This window comes from Adiantum capillus-veneris, chromosome 14 (assembly GCF_014529385.1).
Source record: "Adiantum capillus-veneris isolate H3 chromosome 14, ASM1452938v2, whole genome shotgun sequence".
NCBI lineage: Eukaryota > Viridiplantae > Streptophyta > Polypodiopsida > Polypodiales > Pteridaceae > Adiantum > Adiantum capillus-veneris.
In genome coordinates this window covers 104,252,859-104,273,391 of record NC_140944.1, presented here as the reverse complement: position 1 = coordinate 104,273,391, position 20,533 = coordinate 104,252,859, and the positions used below count along the sequence as shown (strand labels likewise).

Sequence of the window (20,533 nt, the reverse complement as noted above, 5' to 3'; positions counted from 1 at the left end):
GCTTGTAGCTTATCCTATAAGCATGCCACAGTTTTCTGGTATGACTCTCTTATCGAGAGAGGTAACAGAAAAACACAAAACACATCCTGACCTACCTATCTTGGAGGGAGTCGTGATTGTATGAGGATGACTTAGCATTGGCAGTTTGCTTCTTGTCCTTGAAAGAAGGTCTAGTGTTATAGCGGAAGCGTATTTCATAAGATGGTAGAAGTGAATCCACTTAGCAAACATGCCGTGCATGCAGACTTTTAAGCCCTTGGAAAAAATGAGGCCTCAAACATGAGAGCCAAAACCATAAGTGCCTGGCATAGTCTAGACTGGGAGGGATTCGGTGAGTTGATATCTCGATGAATGTAGGTGCTCTCAACTTGGTGGCCACTGCTCGTTACACCAAATCAATCGTAACACGAATTAGAAGTCTTGTGTCACGTGAAATTGACCAAGCATTTGGCTTTGCACAACAAACAATACTGTCCAAAGTAAATGCGGAATGTAAAATTGTGTGACACGTGTACCATATACACCCTAATCGCTTATCTTGCATGCACCTCATAATGTCTTCGACTGATCGTATAAGCCGAGAGTATGGAACTGGTTGTACCAAAATTATTACATCAGAAAAGAAATTGGGGCATAACACTACCCAATTCAAAAAATGGACAATACTCTGAAAAGCCACATGCACGTATAACTATTGTGCCGTGCACCAAAACTGGAGTTTATATCGAATCACGAATTAATGCATCATGCTTATGTTGTCGGACATGTGGACACTGTTTTTTTTAATGCGTTCCTAAGCAAATAAAGCATAATTTTTGACTTTTTGCACGTCGAAAGTTGGATTGTGATATTCGCTTCCTGACCACGTTGGTCACGACCAGATTTGTTTCTACAACCAGTGGTGGGTAGACAACCTCTTGGGTTGCCGACAAGCGAAAAGTTGATTCTGGTAGCATATTGTAAATTAATTGTGTGAGATTGTCCACTTGCGTAGCCAATATTTGGACCCGTATAGCTAGCTTGCGAAATCGGGCCTCAAAAGTTTGCCAGTCCTGTCGAGAGACAAACTCCCTGGCATCCGGCAAGTTACTATCATCCTCGAGAATATCAAACACACTTTGAGGAGGAGGTGTAGATTCTTGCAGAGAGAGAGATAGACTACTGAGGTATGCATGATATGTCTCTGTTGCCACGTTGGTACCCTCCGTGAGAGTATCCGGCCACACGACATCCATAGGTGGAGCTGACTCCAGGTATTCGAAGTCAAACATATGTTAATCATCAATTTCCGTACTCATGGCGAAATGTGTTGTACGAATAAAAAGAGAAAACAATACCTTGGAGTACAGAAAAGTTCGTAGCCGTACCGAATGCAGAAATTCGTAGCAGACGCCGGTGATGAACCGTGCTAATTCTGCCGGCGATGGTAAAGAAGGTGAATTCCAAGCCGCGGGAGAATTCGTGAAGAGTTGAAATTACCGAGGAACTTCAAATCGCCGACAAAATTGAAGGTGTCAAGAATTTTGAGCGTCCCAAATAACTTGCTTGCATCGTATGCAATCCGGCAAGTTGCAAGTTGTCGAATGAACAATCATGCAAACTTCTGTCGGCAAATTTGGATCCTTAATGTCTGGTTTTTAGAACCTGCGGAGGTCTGAAAAATGGCTAAAATTTGCCAACTTGCCAAACCGTGTATGCCGGGAGGTAACTGTGTATGCCAAGCGATCGTATGTCGCTTGTATGGGGTGTATGCCAGGGTGGGCATGCACCCTATCTTAAAGAATTTTCCCAAGGCCAAAGGCCTTAGGGCACTACAGTGTGAAAGGCAAGCGATTCTTGGCAATGGTGCGTGCTACAGAGCCACCGAGAGAGACCAAAGGAGAAGGAGCTCGAGGTGTTACTTGGCTGCGTCCAAAGCTCCGGGTTTCGAGCAAGTCGACCCTTGGCTCCCCTCACCTCAAGAGGCACTGCCCACGGTTCTTCTTCTCCAGCTTAGAGCGGCAGCACACGAGCTAGCAGACCTCGGCTTCGCCTTGCCCGCCTGAGTAGAGATCTTCTCCACGCCTTTCCTTCTCGCCTCATGCACATGCAAAAGCTAAAAATGGGTATCTCTGATGCCAGTGTAAGAACTAGGGATGCTAGACCATAGGATCCTCCTCCCAACCCCCCATTATATAGGCGGGCTCCTAGCCCCTTGTCCTAGACGGATCTCCTGTCCACACTGTCTAGCCCGGCCCCCTGGCCGTAGTCCGTGACCACGCTAGTCCTTAGGTTTGGGCCTTGCCCCTACGGAACCCTTGTCCTAACATTCCAGTGTAAGAACCAGGGATGCTTGACCATAGGATCCTCCTCCCAACCCCCCATTATATAGGCGGGCTCCTAGCCCCTTGCCCTAGACGGATCCCCTGTCCACACTGTCTAGCCCGGCCCCTGGCCGTAGTCCGTGACCACCCTAGTCCTTAGGTTTGGGCCTTGCCCCTAGGGAACCCTGTCCTAAGAGAGAGAGAGAGAGAGAGAGAGAGAGAGAGAGAGAGAGAGAGAGAGAGAGTTGTTGAACATACCAACAACGGCAATGAATTAATGATAATACAATGGGGGCTTGGGTGTGCTTATATGCTATCCAATATAAATTGCCCTACCTAGAATCATGTCAAACAAGTAAAATAAATGGCTAAAAGAGAAATTAATAACTAAGATCACATTGGGCATTCACTTGAGATGCATAAGCTTTTAACAAATTCCCACTTGGGTGTCCACCAAGCTGCAGTAGTATCAAAGGATAGGCGATTCTTTCCTATGAAGGATCCGATCCAACATTCTGCAGCACACAAGGGTTCCAGTAGTGAATCGAACAAAGAGGGCAAGCTTTCTCCTGATGTGTTGAGAGAAGACCACGGCAAGCCTACATTGGAAGCTCTTTACATATTGGAATACAAACAACTTTAAGTAGACACTTGTGCTAGGGGACTTGTTAGATACTCCTAGGATCAAAACCATGCGAAGTATCTGAAGAATCATCCAATTCTAGAGGTTTACTATGCGGGCACACTAGTAATACCGTTTATAATAACAAACTGCATAACTACATAAAAGTACCAAATTTGGCACTATGGATCCCCTAAGGTTCTATGCAGGCACCCTGTATAGTACCCTATTTGACACTCTTTTGTACATTGCATAGTACCAAACTGGTTCTCTAGTACAAAATTGGATTTTCTAGGTAGAGAAAAGCACCAATGTTGGTACTATGCATCAGTTTGGTACATTAGCTTTACTCCAAGGAAGAATTTGTTGAAGATCTTGCGATGAAAGTCAAAGAGTTGATGAAGTTTCAGAAGCATTCTCAGAAAGGTGACAAAGTAAAAGATTATTCTGGCTATTTGGCACATCGAGGATGGAAAAGATGTCACGTGCACATCTAACCCTAAGTGTACGTGGACAAGCTACTTCATGGCAAGGGTTGGGTTCAGTTTAGTCAGTCTAGAATAGGAAGTGATCTGACACCTTTGTGAGTCTGTTCGCAGACCGTGCGTGTCCAGACACTTAGAGTAGATGCATAACCTCTGGTTGCACATAGCATGATCATCAGATTTCCATTAGAACCATCAGGAGCATTTTTACAGTGCATAGACCTATTTTTTCCATTTTTGACAATTTTCACTTGTTATTTTTAAGTGACTTTTGTTGGGAACTAGGTAGGGCAAATTAGCAAGTGAAGTATATAAGAAAACCTAGCGCTAGCAAATCTGGCAGAAGAGGCAGCAGGAACTCCGTGTTCAACACGCAACTTCTCTGCAGGACCCCCATCAGCCAACCTAGCATTTTTGCATCACAGCAAAGGCCTAGCGTTTTTCACCCAAAACCAGCCTTGGCGTTTTTGCTTGACAAATCAGCCCTAGCGGCAGCAGATTCCACAGCACCACAGCAGATCAGCCCTAGCATTAGCAGATTTCCCACAACAGACAGTTTTCAGCCCTAGCGTTTTTGGCTTGCAGATCAGTCCTGACGTTTTGCAGATTCACCGCGACGGAACACCAAGGAGCACCAGCGTTTTCAGTTTTCAGCAATCAAACACCACAGTAGAACCCCCAAACCTCGCTGATCTCACCTTCCAGCAGCAGATCCTCGTCGCACAGTCAGATCCAGCATAGTTTGCAGATTTAGCCCGGAAAACGCAGATTTCAGCATCTGCGTTTTCAGCGCGTCGTCAGTGCATCGTCGTCATCGACATAGAGTCAAAATTCAACAGATAAAGATTTGCAGATTTCAGCCCTTAGCATTTTTAGATTTCAGCCCGTCTCGTAAATGTCCTCGTCGTCATCGACATCGTTGGCAAGTCCAAGCATTGTAGAGATTTGTGCAATCAATAGTAGACCGCTCTCGCCATAGAGAGTGGGGCCTTCGGAGGAGGGTTTGACAACACTCTCGTGTCGTATTCTTCTCTATCTATCTCTCAATCTCAACACCTTCATTCACATTGTTTATCCACTTTGTTTGTGATCGTTTGCACGCTCTCACCAAAGGAATGGAAGGCTCTCCCTTCCGTAAGTAAAAGGAATCCTTGAGCATAGTTTGGAGCACTCATCTTGAGCAAAGTTCAACATTCACTTCCGCTGCACCTTACATTGGTATCCAAGCTTTGACAGTGTTCTGTATCACTCAAGGAAAGAACCACAAGAATTTTTTATTTATTTTTTTGCTTGTTGCGGTCGCACATAACCCAAGGCCTCTTGGGCGTGTCAATTCCTAATCGTGGTTTTGAAGAGTGACAGGAAATCCAAGAAAGAAGGGCTTGTCCAACCTCCCCTTGTTTCTCTTTTCACTCATTGAGAGCGGACCGTGCACTTAGCGGCCGGCCAATCGACGCGAGGTGGAAAAAAGCAACCTTGGTGTGAGCGCAAGGCCGCTAAGGGATGTGCCCGCGGAAAAGAGAAGAGCTCGGGTGAAGAGAATATCCTTCTCTAACACAGATTGCAAGCTAAAGAAGAACCTCAAGACTCAAGGACTCAAGAACCAAGGGCCCAAGAACCACAAGAACCCAAGTTCCTCGTGAACTTGAGAATTCAAGACTTCAGTGTATTGTCATCACCCGAAGCGGAATGGATACTTTGCATGAAGGTGATGAGCATGAAGAAGGTGAAGAAGAATTTTCCCCACTAGGAGGTTTTTCTGACCCTCCCCCTTCCCCATCTACGCCACGGTTTGCACCAAATCCTATGGAGGCTTTGGTCAAGTCGATGATGGACATGATGGCACAACAAGAAGAAGCGAATCGCATTGCGATGACACATCTAAAAAGAAAAGCAGAACGACAGGAAGCCATGGAGCGTGAGCGTGAGCAAGCGTGCTTGGCGGCTGAAGAAAGACAGGCAGAGCGTGAGGTACAGAGAGAACTACGCATGCAAGAATTGATTCGACGGGTTCTCACCTTGAAGTCCGAGCCAACCAAAGATGTTGGTAGTTCATCAAGTGGCGCAAGCCGAGATTCGGACTCCAACAACCCAATCACAGAGAAGATCCAGTTCAGTAAGTATGATGGTAAGATGGATGCTACGATTATTCATTCTTGGTTGCATCAATTGAATGTTTATTTTGCGACAACTAAGCAGACAGGAAATAGCAAGGTTTTGACGGCAGCTATGTACCTTGCCGGTGATGCCATTAATTGGTACCACGCATAGCAAGAGGCACAGTTGCACCTAGAGGAAGCCGAGGATGGCGCGCCCCTTAATTTCAATTGGGCCGACTTCCAAGACAAGCTCAAGGCGCGGTTTATGCCCCCACAGTACCTAGCACGACTGAAAGACGACTGGCGCGGTCTCAAGGAAAATGGTATGCTAGTTATGTTTTTCTCTAATCGTGTTTTGCAGCTCGGCAGCCAATTTCATGAAAAGATGAAATGTTTGCACCCAAGGAATTCACATTCCATGTCTCTTCCTTGGCATGACACAATATCCGAAAGAGCACAAGAAGGATTGAGGATCAAGCATCGGCATTTCCATTGTGATTTGCCACAGTTGATTGATTTAGATCAGAAAGACAAGTTTCGATCTCATTGTTTGCGTGTGTTTGATGAACGGTTTGGCACTCCGTCACTTTGTTCATCTGCATTGCATGCACAGTTTTTTTGAAGGAATAGTATTTTTCCAGTCACTTTACATGACATGGGTATGTTCATGTTTTTGTGTTAGAAGTGGTTTCAGGAATTTTCATCCTCGGAGATTCTTGAAGAAGGTATATCGAGGAAGTTGAAGCATCGAAGGAGCCACAGATGACTTTGTGTCACTTTCGGTGCGGCCCAAAGAAGCAAGCGTTGCAGAAGTTCCAAGTATTGCATGACCCACGCATCAGAGTGGGCTGGCGAAGAGTCCTGCCCAAGATTCCAGACGCTGTTGGCGATCTTCCTCGACGCTGTACAGTTCGGTACCACTACCTCACTTTGAAAAGAAGGGGATGTCACGTGCACGTCTAACCCTATGTGTACGTGGACAAGCTACTTCATGGCAAGGGTTCAGTTCAGTTCAGTCAATCTAGAGTAGGGAGTGATCTGTTATTTTTGTGAGTCTGTTCGCAGACCGTGCATGTCCAAACACTTAGATGCATATGCTCTGGTTGCACACAGCATGATCATCAGATTTCCATTAGAACCATCAGGAGCATTTTTACAGTGCATAGACCTATTTTTCCCATTTTTGACAATTTTCACTTGTTATTTTTAAGTGACTTTTGTTGGGAATTAGGTAGGGCAAATTAGCAAGTGAAGTATATAAGAAAACCTAGCGCTAGCAAATCTGGCAGAAGAGGCAGCAGGAACTCCGCGTTCAACAGGCAACTTCTCAGCAAGACCCCTATCAGCCAACCTAGCAGTTTTGCATCACAGCAAAGGCCTAGCGTTTTTCACCTAAAACCAGCCTTGGCGTATTTGCTTGACAAATCAGCCTCGGCGACAACAAGAGACAGCAGATCAGCCCTAGCGACATCAGATTTCATAGCACCACAGCAGATCAGCCCTACCGTGAGCAGATTTCCCACAGCAGACAATTTTCAGCCCTAGCGTTTTTGGTTTGCAGATCAGCCCCAACGTTTTGCAGATTCACCGCGACGGAACACCAAGGAGCACCAGCGTTTTCAGTTTTCAGCAGTCAAACACCGCAGTAGAATCCCCAAACCTCGCAGATCTCACCTTCCCGCAACAGATCCTCGCCGCACTATCAGATCCAACGTAGTTTGCAGATTCAGCCTAAAAACGCAAATTTCAGCATCTGCGTTTTCAGTGCGTCGTCGTTGCATCGTCGACATAGAGTCAGAATTCAGCAGATAAAGATTTGCAGATTTCAGCCCTTAGCATTTTTAACTTTCAGCCCGTCTCGTCGTCGTCGACATCGTCGGCAAGTCCAAGCATTGTAGAGATTTGTGCAATCAATAGTAGACCGCTCTTGTCATAGAGAGTGGGGCCTTCGGAGGAGGGTTTGACAACATTCTGGTGTCGTATTCTTCTCTCTCTATCTCTCAATCTCAGCACCTTCATTCACAGTGTTTATCCACTTTGTTTGTGATCATTTGCACTCTCTCACTAAAGGAACGGAAGGCTCTCCCTTCCGTAAGTAAAAGGAATCCTTGAGCACAGTTCGGAGAACTCATCTTGAGCACAGTTCGACAGCCACTTCCATTGCACCTTACAGAAGATGATCGAAGAGAAGGAAGCATAAGAAAAGCAAGTCTAGAAAGCACAAAAAGCATTCTAGCAATTCACAAGAGGTAACCTGACAATTCAGACTGTGATACCCCCACTTTTGATACCATTTTTGGTACGAAGTAGAATCACCTATTATGAGCTATCCATTACAACTACTTGGAAAAGAAAAAGAAGCGGAGAAAGGAGTTCAAGGATGGTGGTTTGATACTTTCTCGGGCTACAAAGATGCTTCTCGAGCTCTCTCTATCATCCAACAGTTTGACACTGCTTTCTCTAGAGGCTTCTTCTCGGAAGCCTCTAAAGTACGAAAGGCGCCATCTTTTCTGAAGGGGAACACTCTCGTGTGGTAGTCTACTCTTTTACTTTACAACAAGGCATGGACGAAGTGGGTGACATTCTAGAGATTGTTTTCTTCAGTGTGGCTGACACAAGAGTACAAGGCGGATGTTGTGCCAGACAAGTAACCAGAAGTGGAAGAGATACTCATTTCAGATTATGTCCTGGCTCACAAGGAAAGGAAAGTGAAAGGTAAGTTGACATGAGGGTATTTGGTCAAGTTCAGGAATTATTTGGCTCTTGATGTCAAGTGGACGGAGGAGGAGGACTTTGCAGATACTACTAGAGCTTTATCTTAAGGATTTTGATTTAGCATCGACTATTCCAAAAATTACCGATGAACCAGCATGTTGAATATGGTGCGGTGCGGGCTGCACAAGAGGGGAGTCACTCCACTCCTTTGTCACAAGTTACCTCGATGAGAATAAAGTCACTAATTTCTTTTGAGATTTCAGGGATGTACATTTTGAAATAGAATTTGTAAAATGAATATGTTACATGGTGTATTGTTTGTGTTTGGAAAGATGAAATGATTGAAGCATTTTATCTTAGTCACCTGAGGGGTGATATAAATGTGAAAGTAACCAGATTTAGTAGATCAAGATTGCAGCATTTTATCTTAGTCACATAAGGGGTGATGACTAAGATAAAATGATTGCAGCATTTTATCTTAGTCGCCTGAAGGGGAGATATTAATGTGAAAGTAATGAGATTTAGTAGATCAAGACATCCAGGATGTGATTGCTAAATGTTACAATGATCATGATTCTCATCTAAGATGTCGACGGTGATCGTGATGTGAATGTTCAGTGACTGCCGTCTTTGTGCAAGTGTCAAATATCTGTGGTCTAGTACATCGGTATTCAGTGTCTACTGAACTAGTTTTGTCCTATGTTTGTTTTGTAGGGGTAATCGAAGAGGGCGGCATGTTACAAACTGATGGCATGGCATGACCTAACTCCATTGAGGGCCATAAACCATAACGGAAGAAGTTCTTACCAACTTGCAAATTCTGGAGGGTTAGGTTTAAAAACCTAACCCTACCAACTTACCAAAATCTAGTCGAGGGGCCTAAACCCTTGAAAATAAAGTTGAAGACTCAAATTGCATAGAAATGATGATGTGGCAGGGTTGGCTGCCCCGCGATCTGCGAAAATTGTTGCTGACGTTGCAGCGTTGTATGGATACCCCTCAGGGTGCAAGAGTTTGGACCAAGTGCTTTTAGAAGCAATGCTTTTCATGTGTACTGCTTTTGGATAGGCTAGGGGCCTGGCCTCCCTTCTCGGCCGATTAGCCTAAGAGCACAGCACGAGAGAGGACCCTCGGACATTGTACTCTTGCAAAGTAATAATAAAGAAATACCAATCTTCGGCGCCAATGCAGCTTGGCTCGGAACTCCGTCGTGCCGTGTCGACTCTCCTCTTCTCTCTCTACCTCTTTTCAAGTTTAATCAGCCGTTTGTAGTTTTTTGAATTTTCATGTGTGTTGCAATAGATCTTTAGCTTGGAGTGTCCAAGTCTATTACAACAGCCACAAAACAACCGTCGCCCCTAAGAGATACTAGGCACTATCAGTTTTGCAAAGACCGGCCAGAGAGGTTGCAAACTCTAATGCATGCATGCTAGAGATTGACGATGCTATGTCTACTGATTGTCATGTCATGCTTAGAAGATAGACCAACTTGCCTTCTCACGAGGGATGGTAGGATTTTTATATAGGCAAATTGGAAATTGCTATTGGAGTCCACCTCTATGAAATCCACTGCTTCTTATTGTATAGTGTTGTTAATATCACTGGAAATAAGCAAGTGCCATTGCTCTAATGATATGTTGAATTGATATACATTTCTTTGGTTGACGTAATTGATATAACCCCAAAAGATACATCTAGCTTTGGTTGAGAACTACTTGAAATATTTTTTTTGTTTACTTCTTGTATTGTAAGTATTTTAAGTCCTAACGTTTTTTCCCGATGAACTTGATTGAGGAGGGCTCCCAAAGTATTATACGTGATTTAGGTGAGGTTGTGAGTGGTGTAACCCATGATATATTACAATCATTTTGATTCCTCCGGTCCGCCAATTGTTATAACCCCAAAAGATACATCTAGCTTTGGTTGAGAACTACTTGAAATATTTTTTTTGTTTACTTCTTGTATTGTAAGTATTTTAAGTCCTAACGTTTTTTCCCGATGAACTTGATTGAGGAGGGCTCCCAAAGTATTATACGTGATTTAGGTGAGGTTGTGAGTGGTGTAACACATGATATATTACAATCATTTTGATTCCTCCGGTCCGCCAATTGTTATAACCCCAAAAGATACATCTAGCTTTGGTTGAGAACTACTTGAAATATTTTTTTTGTTTACTTCTTGTATTGTAAGTATTTTAAGTCCTAACGTTTTTTCCCGATGAACTTGATTGAGGAGGGCTCCCAAAGTATTATACGTGATTTAGGTGAGGTTGTGAGTGGTGTAACCCATGATATATTACAATCATTTTGATCCCTCCGGTCCGCCAATTGTTGCTCGTTGTTATGAGACCTTAGTGAATGGCAGTGGCTCTTTGAGTATAAGGAGCTAGTCTCCTTCTTTGAGTACCGCGCAATGTGCATGCATCAGACGGTGGATACTTCTGAGGCAGCAACCCCCCCCCCCCCCCCCCCCCCCCCCCCCCAAGTCAAGTCACTGGTCGCGGCAGCAACTCTCCCATGCTTTTCCATTGCAGTTTTGGTGAAGCATGTGGAGCCATAGAGTCAAACGGTTATCTTATTTATATGTGGATGATTGCACGTGCCAGGCTACTCATTATTGGCACGTGGGCTACAGTGCTTGCCATGATGTACTAAACAGCAGGAGTCACTATGCCATTGTTTTTGGATATGCTTAGCGGGCAGTGTGTTGTTGACTTATAAAAGTTGGTATTCATGATGGGTTTGTGACGTCAGGGGTCGTGCAGCTATTGTGGCACCAAAGCATATGCCAAACATCCAAAAACACGCATGTGCTCAATAGAAGGCTTTCTATCATGCTAGGAAGGCACTACGCACCTTCGCAATGGGTCCTATTGCACTCATCCTATATGCCACCTTGATGTAAAGCTAGTACACAAACTGCACTCCTCCAATTTGTACTTTCTATGGGAGATGGGCTTCCTTGAACATCTGGAGAGGTCTCTTGTATAGGGCATACAGCTCCTTTTTTCAGAGAGAGATGATATGATATATTAACGTCTTCAAAAGGCCAAAATGACCTATGAGACCAGCTGATACAAAGTGGTGAAACTAGTACAATGTCTGAATACAAAAGTACAAAGGTATTGAATGCAAAAAATAAAAATGAGAAGTGTTTAGTGACAGTGAAAATGAAGTGTAGAGTAAGTTCTCAATGACACTCCGGATGTCGTGCTAGGATGTCCCTGATCCTCTGCCGAAGTCTCCGTCGATGGAGTGTGCTCCTGTGTCTCGGTCGTGGTCGCCTCGATCTCCCAAGCTCAATCGCCCTGTCAATGAGGGTACCTCTGGTAGCGCAACTCTGCGCTGATGGCTGCTCTCCTGGCTTTCCCGATCCAAAGAAATCTGTGATCGGTCTCTGTGACTGTCGTGTCCCATGTTTCCTCAACAGACTATCCCTATGCCGCTGTGGTCCAAAGCCCTCCATGAATAAGCATTGGAAGCGCCCTCGTATCTCATAATACACAGTGCAGTGGCATATGTAATGTAACTCTGTCTCTGGCTCTGTATCGCATAATTTACATATCCTGCTCTCTGGTGGTATCCCTCTGAATCTGCCCGTCTCAATCTCCAAATGGTGCGAGGATGTGCGGATCTGACCTATAGCGCATCGCAAACTATGAGACAGATGAGTGTCCATGTAGCTCGGACGAATCACAAACCCATCTCCCGAGAGTTGGAGAAGATGCTCCTTGTAGAAAGCCATCTTCGTGCCCAACTCCTGCACTGGCTCTACCCATGTCCTCCCGGTGTCCAACTGTATAAGATCCTGACGAATAAGTCTAGTGATCTCCGTCCGTGTGACTGGTAGTGAAGGTGCATCCAGGGAATACTGAAAAGGAGGCAGTCTATCTAGGCTGAAACCATGCCTCTGAAACCAAGAGGTCATCTGCGCATACCAACATGATGTGTCTCCCTGCGTCGCTAACTGTCTAGAAGACTCCAGAGCCAATCTAGCGTATCTGCCTCCACGTGTATCCCATAGGCTGTGCAAAAAGGACACTGATCTGGTAATAGCCTCAATCTCTATAGGAGGGGCTGCTAGCTCCGCTCGAATAATCGCATGTGGTACGGAGGACTTGGCTCTAATCATCCAAGAGATCATAGATACCAAGGGCCTCTCCATGTTCCTCCACCTGTCATGATCCACAGATGGTCCCCACACCTGTACCCCATAAAGTATAGCTGAAGTAACCAAAGTATCAAAAAGCCATAGCTTTGTTCGTGGTTCCTAGAACTGAACCTGCGAACACATCCTCTCTAGCCCTCCCAGTGCTACATATGCTCTAGACAGTCTAGTCTCTGCTGCTCTCCTCAGAGCAAACCTCGGTCCCGAGAATACCACCCCAAGATATGTATATGCATCTGTGTATTCCACAGTGTCCTGACCATATATGAGTGTAGGTGCCGATCTCCTGACCCATTGCGGAGTAGTGTTAAACACCATAACCTTGGTTTTACCAAGGTTCACAGACAATCTACTATCCTCCGCAAAGCTGTGTAATGCATCCAACTGTCTCTGCATGCCCTCTGGTGACTCTGATATCAACACAATATCATCAGCATACAGTAACAAAGGGATCCATGTCCCTGCTAGCTGAGCATGTCCCTGCTAGCTGAGCACCTTTGTCGCCTTCTCTGTCAATGTAGTCAGAAACCATAGTTACCGGGGAACGCCCCCTAGCCCCCATTCCGGCGTTCCGGGGGGCAGTTCTCTTCCCGAACGTTCCGGAACGTCCCGGAATGTCTGACATTCCGGGTGGCCAATGCAAACCGGAACGGCCGTTCCGGAACGACCCCGGACCGTTCCGGAATGCCCTTGGAACGGCCAACGGCTACAAACAAATTTGGCAAAAATTGAAAAAATTGAAGTAAATGTTTGGGCTTCTTTTGAAAGTGTGCAAGGCCTCAAGGACTCATAAAATGCACCCCCCTTCCCCTTTCTCTTCACAAGCTAATCCTCAAGGCTCAAGCTCTCTCCCTCTCACTCTCAAGATCTCTCCCTCTCAAGACTCACTCTCTCAAGGCTCAAGCCTTCAAGCTCTCTTCCTCTCCCTCCCACTCTCTCAAATCTCTCCCTCTCCCTCTCTCTCTCTCTCTCTCTCTCTCCCTCTTCATCTAGTCATAGCAAGGTTGAATGGTCTTCAAAACGAGTTTTTTGTGAGTATTAGAGTCAAAGCACTCTAATACTCCTTGTATTTAAACACAAGGAGCTAAAAATTGCACTATTTGGGTGTTTTTTATACCTCCCGTTCCGCGACGTTCCCGTTCCGGACCCCTAGCCGTTCCCCCGTTCCGCGGGGATCCCGTTGCCGTTCCCGTTCCGCCTTCCGGGTAACTATGTCAGAAACCTCATCTACATACATACCAAATAGTGTAGGGGACAGAGGACACCCCTGCTTCACACCAATAGTGGAATGCACAATGTCAAAAATCCCCTCAGGAGTGCGTACGTGGCCAATCACTGAGCCGTATAAAGCCATGAGCCCCCAAATGATCTCTGTGGGCACTCTCAACTCCTGTAACCTGCGCATCAATCTGGCTCTCGGTACTGTGTCGAATGCTTTGTGGAAGTCCGTGGAAGTCCACAAAGCAACAATACATCCGTCTCCCATGTGCCCTACCCTCAATAATGGCTCTGAGTGTAAGAATATGGTCCAAGGTGGAGAAACCCCTCCTAAATCCAGCCTGTCCTGCTGCTCGTATGCCCTCATTTTCTGCCCATTTACTCAGTTGCTGCTCCAGGATGGACGCATACAACCGTGCTAATGTGTGCCCTACCATAATAGTACGGTAATTCCCTTGTACCTACCGCAAGCCTCAAGGACCATCTGAACTGTGAAAAGGTGACACGAAGTCACAATACTTGAAACTGAGGCTCGTAGTTTATTGATAGACAGTGTAAGTAGTAGGATTATCTCACATATAAACTCAGCTGGTCAAGTGTTTGGATTCAACTTCCGATATGCAGCCTCTGTTGGGGTTATAAATGCTTTGCACCTCCGCAATCTTCTTAGGATTTTTTGGCAGTGATATTATGGAGCAAATGGTTTAGTTTGTACTTGGGATCCCCTGCTTTAAAGAGAGGTACAATAGTGGATAAACTCCAAGACCTGGGCAGTCCCTCACACATGACCCGGTTAAATAACCGTGCAAGAACCTCTGACAATAAATCTCTAGCATGTACCAAGTGCTCTGCCACCAAACCATCATGATCATAAGCTCTCCTAGTCTTCATCCTGTCAATGGCCTTCTTCACCATCTCAGTGGTAAAGAAGGTACTGGTGTCTGGGCATGGCTCTGGGGGGTCTGGTAGAGGCGGTTGCCCCGGTATTGTATATAATGATGCTGCATACTGACCCCAAATTTCGGGAGAAGTAATCACTGGAGGGGGGGAGTGCTCATGGAAGAAACGCCAGGCCTCCCCTAAATCTCGACTCAAAAAGAGCTGATACAAATCACGTTCCAACTGGGCTATAAAAAGGCCCGCTTCTTCTGTCGTACTAGACGCCGAAGAGCAATCCGAGACTGTTTATATGTGATCACCCCAAGTACAACCGGCAGGAGAGAGAGAGAGAGAGAGAGAGGACATTAATTTGATTTCAACCGGCAGGAGGCTAGAATCAAGAATGAAATACGGAGGCCTTCTTTGTTGGAAAGCACCACGAGCAGAGCAAGAGAAGGTATTTTGGTTTCATTCCTTTTGTTACTCGCTTTTTCAATTTCATCAAATTTTATACAAGATTAAGGATTGTCATCTAAAGAAGCTGTCATGATCAGGCAATGAAGCAGCACAGACGCAGGAAGCGTGGAATTCTGATAAGACTCGTGCCGTGTGTGAGGTCGAGGAGTCCTTGATAGTTTTGGTCTTCTGGATTGTGGGTTCAAGATGCTTATATAAAGCAGAGAGAGACCTTTTGTGCTTGTCAACAATGTACTGCAGGGGATCTTGTAGAGGTGCTTATATTTGGCAAGCATTTAATATAGAAGCTGGATGAGGGTGTTCAGAACATTTGCCAGCATTTGATGGCAAGCCAGCCTTTACAAATGCAAGCTGTTGATGGCCTTCAGAACCCATTAAATTTGTTTATACAGGGACAAAACGCCTCTTTGGGGATGATGTATCTCATGTTTGTGTAAGGTTTGTAAATGTTATATTTCTGACCCTCCAATATACGGCCTCACCATTTTTATGTATATGCAAGTGGCCAGATTGCTACTGGAATAGCGCGCGCCAGTTGGCCATATAAATTGTAATCTACATTCACTAGAGCCCCATTATCTCTTTTCCTAATGTGCTACTTCATCATGTGCAAGTTTTGTTTCATAACTCAGTTTCATCTCTCTCTCTCTCTCTCTCTCTCTCTCTCTCTCTCAGCTTCATTGTAAGGATCTTTAAGGTCTCTTGGGATTGTCTCTTCACTGTTGAAAATCCTCCTCTTCTTCTTCCTCTCCTCTCTTTCAAGTGTGGTAAATGCTTATCCCATTTTCCTCTCGAGTAAGAGATCTTGAGTTGAAAACTCGTCTGATAGAACTCGAAGGTTTCTTGATGCTAAAAGGTCTCTCTCTCTCTCTCTCTCTCTCTCTCTCTCTCTCTCTCTCTCTCTCTCTCTCCCCGCAGCTATAATCAAAATTTGCAGATACAAATCCTTGCAACAGTATACCGTTCCACTGATTGTATGGTCAATGGAAAAGGGAGTGGAACTGTAAACCCTAAACTTTAAACCCATTACGATCACAATAATGCCTTTCAATAACCACCGTAACTTGCAAATACACATACATAAGCTCTCAAAAGATCAATGAATTACTTACATTCAAGCTCTAAAGGATCAGAAAATCTCGGTATGGACTTTCCTGGGAGTATCCAAAACAACCCAAAACACCTAAAACAGCAGCATATAATGAACACTATACAGATGACATTAAGAACAGTATCCCAACGTGTCCTGCTCCTTCCATGGGGCTGAAATGAAAGAGAAGGTTTTCTTGAGCATTTCTGTGGCGCAATGCGTTGTCTTCGAGAAGAAATCCTTGAGCTTGAAGGAGCGTGACTGTAGATGCAAACAGAATTTCTCTAAGAAATTTTGCCCGTTCTTTGGGTCCATTGTTATGGGCCGTTCTTGTTCCGTGATCACCTCTCCTCCCAATGCACCGCCTCGTTCGACGACGTGCGGCTCTTCTCCGCAATCAATGCCCACCGAAACACCACTGCCAGATTCAGCACACCCAATTGCTGCTCATCGGCCATATCCTGAACATCACTAGTTAGTGCTGACTACGATTGTACCACACGTGATGGCCTACTGAAGATGTCTTGAAACCATTTCTACCCGGTTGAAATGATAAAATCCCGGTTAGATTTTGAGCTTGCCTGTAAGAAAACCGGCAAATTTACACAAGTTTTGGTGTAATTACTGGCAAAAGCTTCAAATTTTGACCTGAAAACCGGGAAAATTTCAAGTTTTCCCTTATTTTGATCGGTTAGGAAAAATGTATTTTTCTAGCCCTAACCGTGAGAGGTGGGATAACAAAGATTTGCACGGATCTCAAGACAATCAAACGGTCCGCCAAAATTGTCAATGTTGATCGCCCCGCTCACAACCCGAGATTCAAAGATTTGTGCAAATCTTTAGGCGATGGGACAAACAGCCTCAGTTTCCAAATTGTGACCTCTCGTTGGCAGCCGAATGCCCTAAGCACTTCCCCACATGGGTTTCATTTGTCCCCTAGCTATGTTGCTTGGTCATGAAGTAAATCGCCCCATGCAAAAGTAAACTCAGACCCACCAAAAGAATCACGAGCATCGTGGTAATATCATGCTTGCAAAAGATGCAATATGCAGCAAACCACTAACATCACAATGGATAAGCTACAATTTACAAGTAGCTTGCAAAGACCATCCTAAACAACTTAGAATGCCACATTGTGCCCAAATATAGCCTTCACATACATGTTTCAATGTTGCCTCAAAAGGTGGCTAGGACCAAGTTTTGTGGATATAAGTTTTATGGATGATGGTGTAGGTTCTAACAAATTTTCTAGTAGAGTTGCTCTGCCCACTATAGAGTAGGTACGTTGGGATACCAAAGATGCACATGCTCATGTGTTGATCATGCTTTTTGTTAAGGCTCTATTACTCCACACAAACAAGAAAGCATGCATGGGATGGACTAGCTTCTATGTATGTTCTAACTTGGTAAATATTGCATACCTACCTAAGGAGATAGAATCAAAGGTTATAAACAAGGTGGATGATATGGATGTATTTCTTGTGGAGATTAGAAATTTCAATGAGCAATTAATTGCCATTGGTGAGGTAATTTCTCACGAATCTCTTGTGCAGACAGTTCTTGACAATTTACCAGCAAATTCTTATCAAACTTCTGCTTTAGGCTTGTGACAGAGAATAAACCTGATGATGTGACGTTTTATGATCTTCTTGTATCACTACAAGATGCCTAGCTTAGAAAAAACACAGCTAAGTAGCATATTGTTGAACGGGACTTTGTGCATGCATGGGAAAAGAAGAATACCACATCACTCTCAATTGAGGACATAAACTCACTAGTAGGTTGCCTATCACATAGACTACCAACCTCATCCACATCCGTGTAACCATATAGCTACACCTCCATTCTAGCCTCATAAAAGAGTGCATAATCCAAGGTAGCACTCATACAAGTGTGGTTTTGTGGGAAGCTTCATAAACTGATTATCCAACCCAACTATGTAACTCAAATCTCGCCATTAGATTGTCAAGTAGATGAGGCTACCTACAAACTTCTTATACATGGTGGCATTCTCAAGCACATACTCCATATCATCTTGTGCCTTCAAATTTTAATTCAAGGGCATAGGAAAAGGCTTAGAATTAGCCATACCATACTTTGATACCATATCCAATGCATATTGCCTTTGTGTTAGCCATATGCCCTCTATTGTGCGTATAATCTCAATTCCCAAGAAATAGCACAACTCTCCCATCATGTCAAACTCCTACTTGAAGAGGCTCTTTACATGCTCAAATTAAGCCACATGATTACCACCAGCAATCAAAAAATACATATAGATTCATAAGATCACAATTCTTGCACCATTCTCTCGTAGATACAAGGAGTGACCTGCATCAACAAGAGAAAGCCAATAGTGCTGCAATCCTCCCATATTTACAACCATACTCTCTAGTGAGGGTTTATGCACATCCCGACATATGCAAACATTATTTGACGCATTTCCAAGCATTCTACTAGATGGCACTAATAGCAGGGTTCCCATAGTACTTGCAAGATCTCTAAGACTATCCCATAGCAGGGTTCCCATAGTACTTGCAAGATCTCTAAGACTATCCCATAGCCATAATAGAAAGTTAACAAATTCAACCGATATTAGTACAGGTCTTTGAAGGATTTAGGAGATTCAAATAAGAAATTCAATGGAAGCACGCGCAGTGGAGACTAATTGAGTAATAGCAAGCTTTTTGCCATGACCCTCGCAGCTATTGCAAAGTTGTTAAATTTCATTGTGAAGAATCCCTTTGTTAGATATTGGATGAATTCACCGATCCCCCATGATTGAGAATAGTAGCGTCAGGCATAGAGTGAGACCGGATAGACCAAGGGCCGGAACAAACATGCGATAAAGGGGGTCCTATAAATAGTAGGGCCAATATAGGGCATGGTTGGGTGGTTATTTGCATGTTCCAATCCCCTTTGTCTTAGATTGGTATCAGAGCTCAGGGGAGAAGGGGGAAGAACTTTGTGTGTGTGTGTGTGTGTGTGTGTGTGTGTGTGTGTGTGTGTGTGTGTGTGTGTGTGTGTGTGTGTGTGTGTGTGTGTGTGTGTGTTGGGTATGGAGGGCTTGAAGCTTTGGGCAAGAAGGAGGCTGAGGAAGTCGCCCGTAGGAAGCGACTGTTGTCTGCAGAAGGGAGGAGCGGCGATCTCCATATTTTGAAGCAAGAATGGCTCCAAAAGGGCTAGCAATGGCAAGAGTACCTTTTTTGCCTTCATGGGCGTAGGCTGACAGGACCACTGTAGGCCCTTTGTTTGCTCTTTGTCGGCACATGCTGCTTCAACTTCAAAAAGCTTCCGCTTGGAAGAGTTTTTTTCACGTAATTTTTAGAGAGCGCCCTATTTTTGGGGCCCCCCTCACAAGGACATTTATCCCACTACACAAGGCAGAGGCAAGGAGGCCATTGATGGTAGCCATGGCCAGCATGATGTGAATCGCAAGGAAGCAGGTGATGGTGGCCAAGGGCCAGCATGACATGATCAGTAATGCCCTCAACATCAACATGCACGTCTTGGCGATGGTCATGATCGGCAAATCCCTCGACATCTCAGAGTTTTGACATGCACACCTCCATCCGTTGGATGCGGTGGAGAGTCGAAGGCTCAGTAATAGAGAATTTACCAAAGGAAGCAAGGCTCCTAGTTTTTGTAGAGTTATTCACCATCGTCGACCATAATTTTTTGCACATGCGGCGAGAGTAAGCTTCAAGGGCATTGCACATCGTGGAGAAGGAGCTTGTTCCAAGGATGCTTCCAAGAACAATTTCTTGCACTTTGGGATGGCCAAGGGCCATTTCCTCATGATTTGGACAATAAGTACGTGGCAAGGCCGAAAGTGCACATAAATTTCACACTTGTTTTGAAGCTTAATTTGGGTGGCATGGAGAGGCTACGAGCCCATACGCTACGTAACCAAAGAAGCATAACAAGGGACTCCAGGAAAATAAGGTTGCCTAACCATAAGGCAAGTGGAATATTTCAGGCACCCTGAAATATTCAAAGAGGATTTTCCAGAGTCAGAGAAATTCTAAAACATACAAGGCATCATGCAAAACATCTACCGACCATGGACCTTAAGGTTGCATACTTTACGATCATGTTATTTTTTTGATTGCACATACAATTCTATATTGCAGAAGCCTCCAAAATATTTCCAAAGTAAATTTGAATGCAATGGCAAGGCCTAATGCTAGACTGGAAAATGGGGCAAAGATGTTCAGATGACCTGCTCTTTGTTGAGCTCTCTTTGTGCTTGACAACAGAGATAGACATGCTCAACATGGTCGGCTATTTGTTCCAGTTCAAGAAGCCGTCAAGAGTCTCTCTTATTCATCTCCGAGGTTTGGGTTTGAACTTTTGCTAGGGCATGGCTCCTAGGCAAAGTTTTTGTGCACTTCGGTGGATCGTCGACATGGGTCCTCGGTGAAGCATGTATTCTACATATATGAGGCATTTTGCATACGCACAACTTCCAGTATGGT

The 20,533-nt window shown here is 44.6% G+C and overlaps 1 protein-coding gene across 3 annotated transcripts in view; it reads left to right on the top strand.

Annotated features, from left to right (window-relative positions):
• Window positions 1-15,566, top strand: part of LOC147442880 (protein STICHEL-like) — a 33,435-nt gene extending 17,869 nt beyond the window's left edge. For all 3 annotated transcript variants that reach the window (XM_086528883.1, XM_086528882.1, XM_086528881.1), the window contains 2 exons: window positions 14,876-14,945; window positions 15,043-15,566. In XM_086528883.1, the coding sequence (XP_086385009.1) occupies window positions 14,876-14,945; window positions 15,043-15,120 (148 nt within the window). In that variant the 3' untranslated portion in view covers window positions 15,121-15,566. The remainder of the gene's footprint in view (window positions 1-14,875; window positions 14,946-15,042) is intronic.
• Window positions 15,567-20,533: the final 4,967 nt, after the last annotated feature.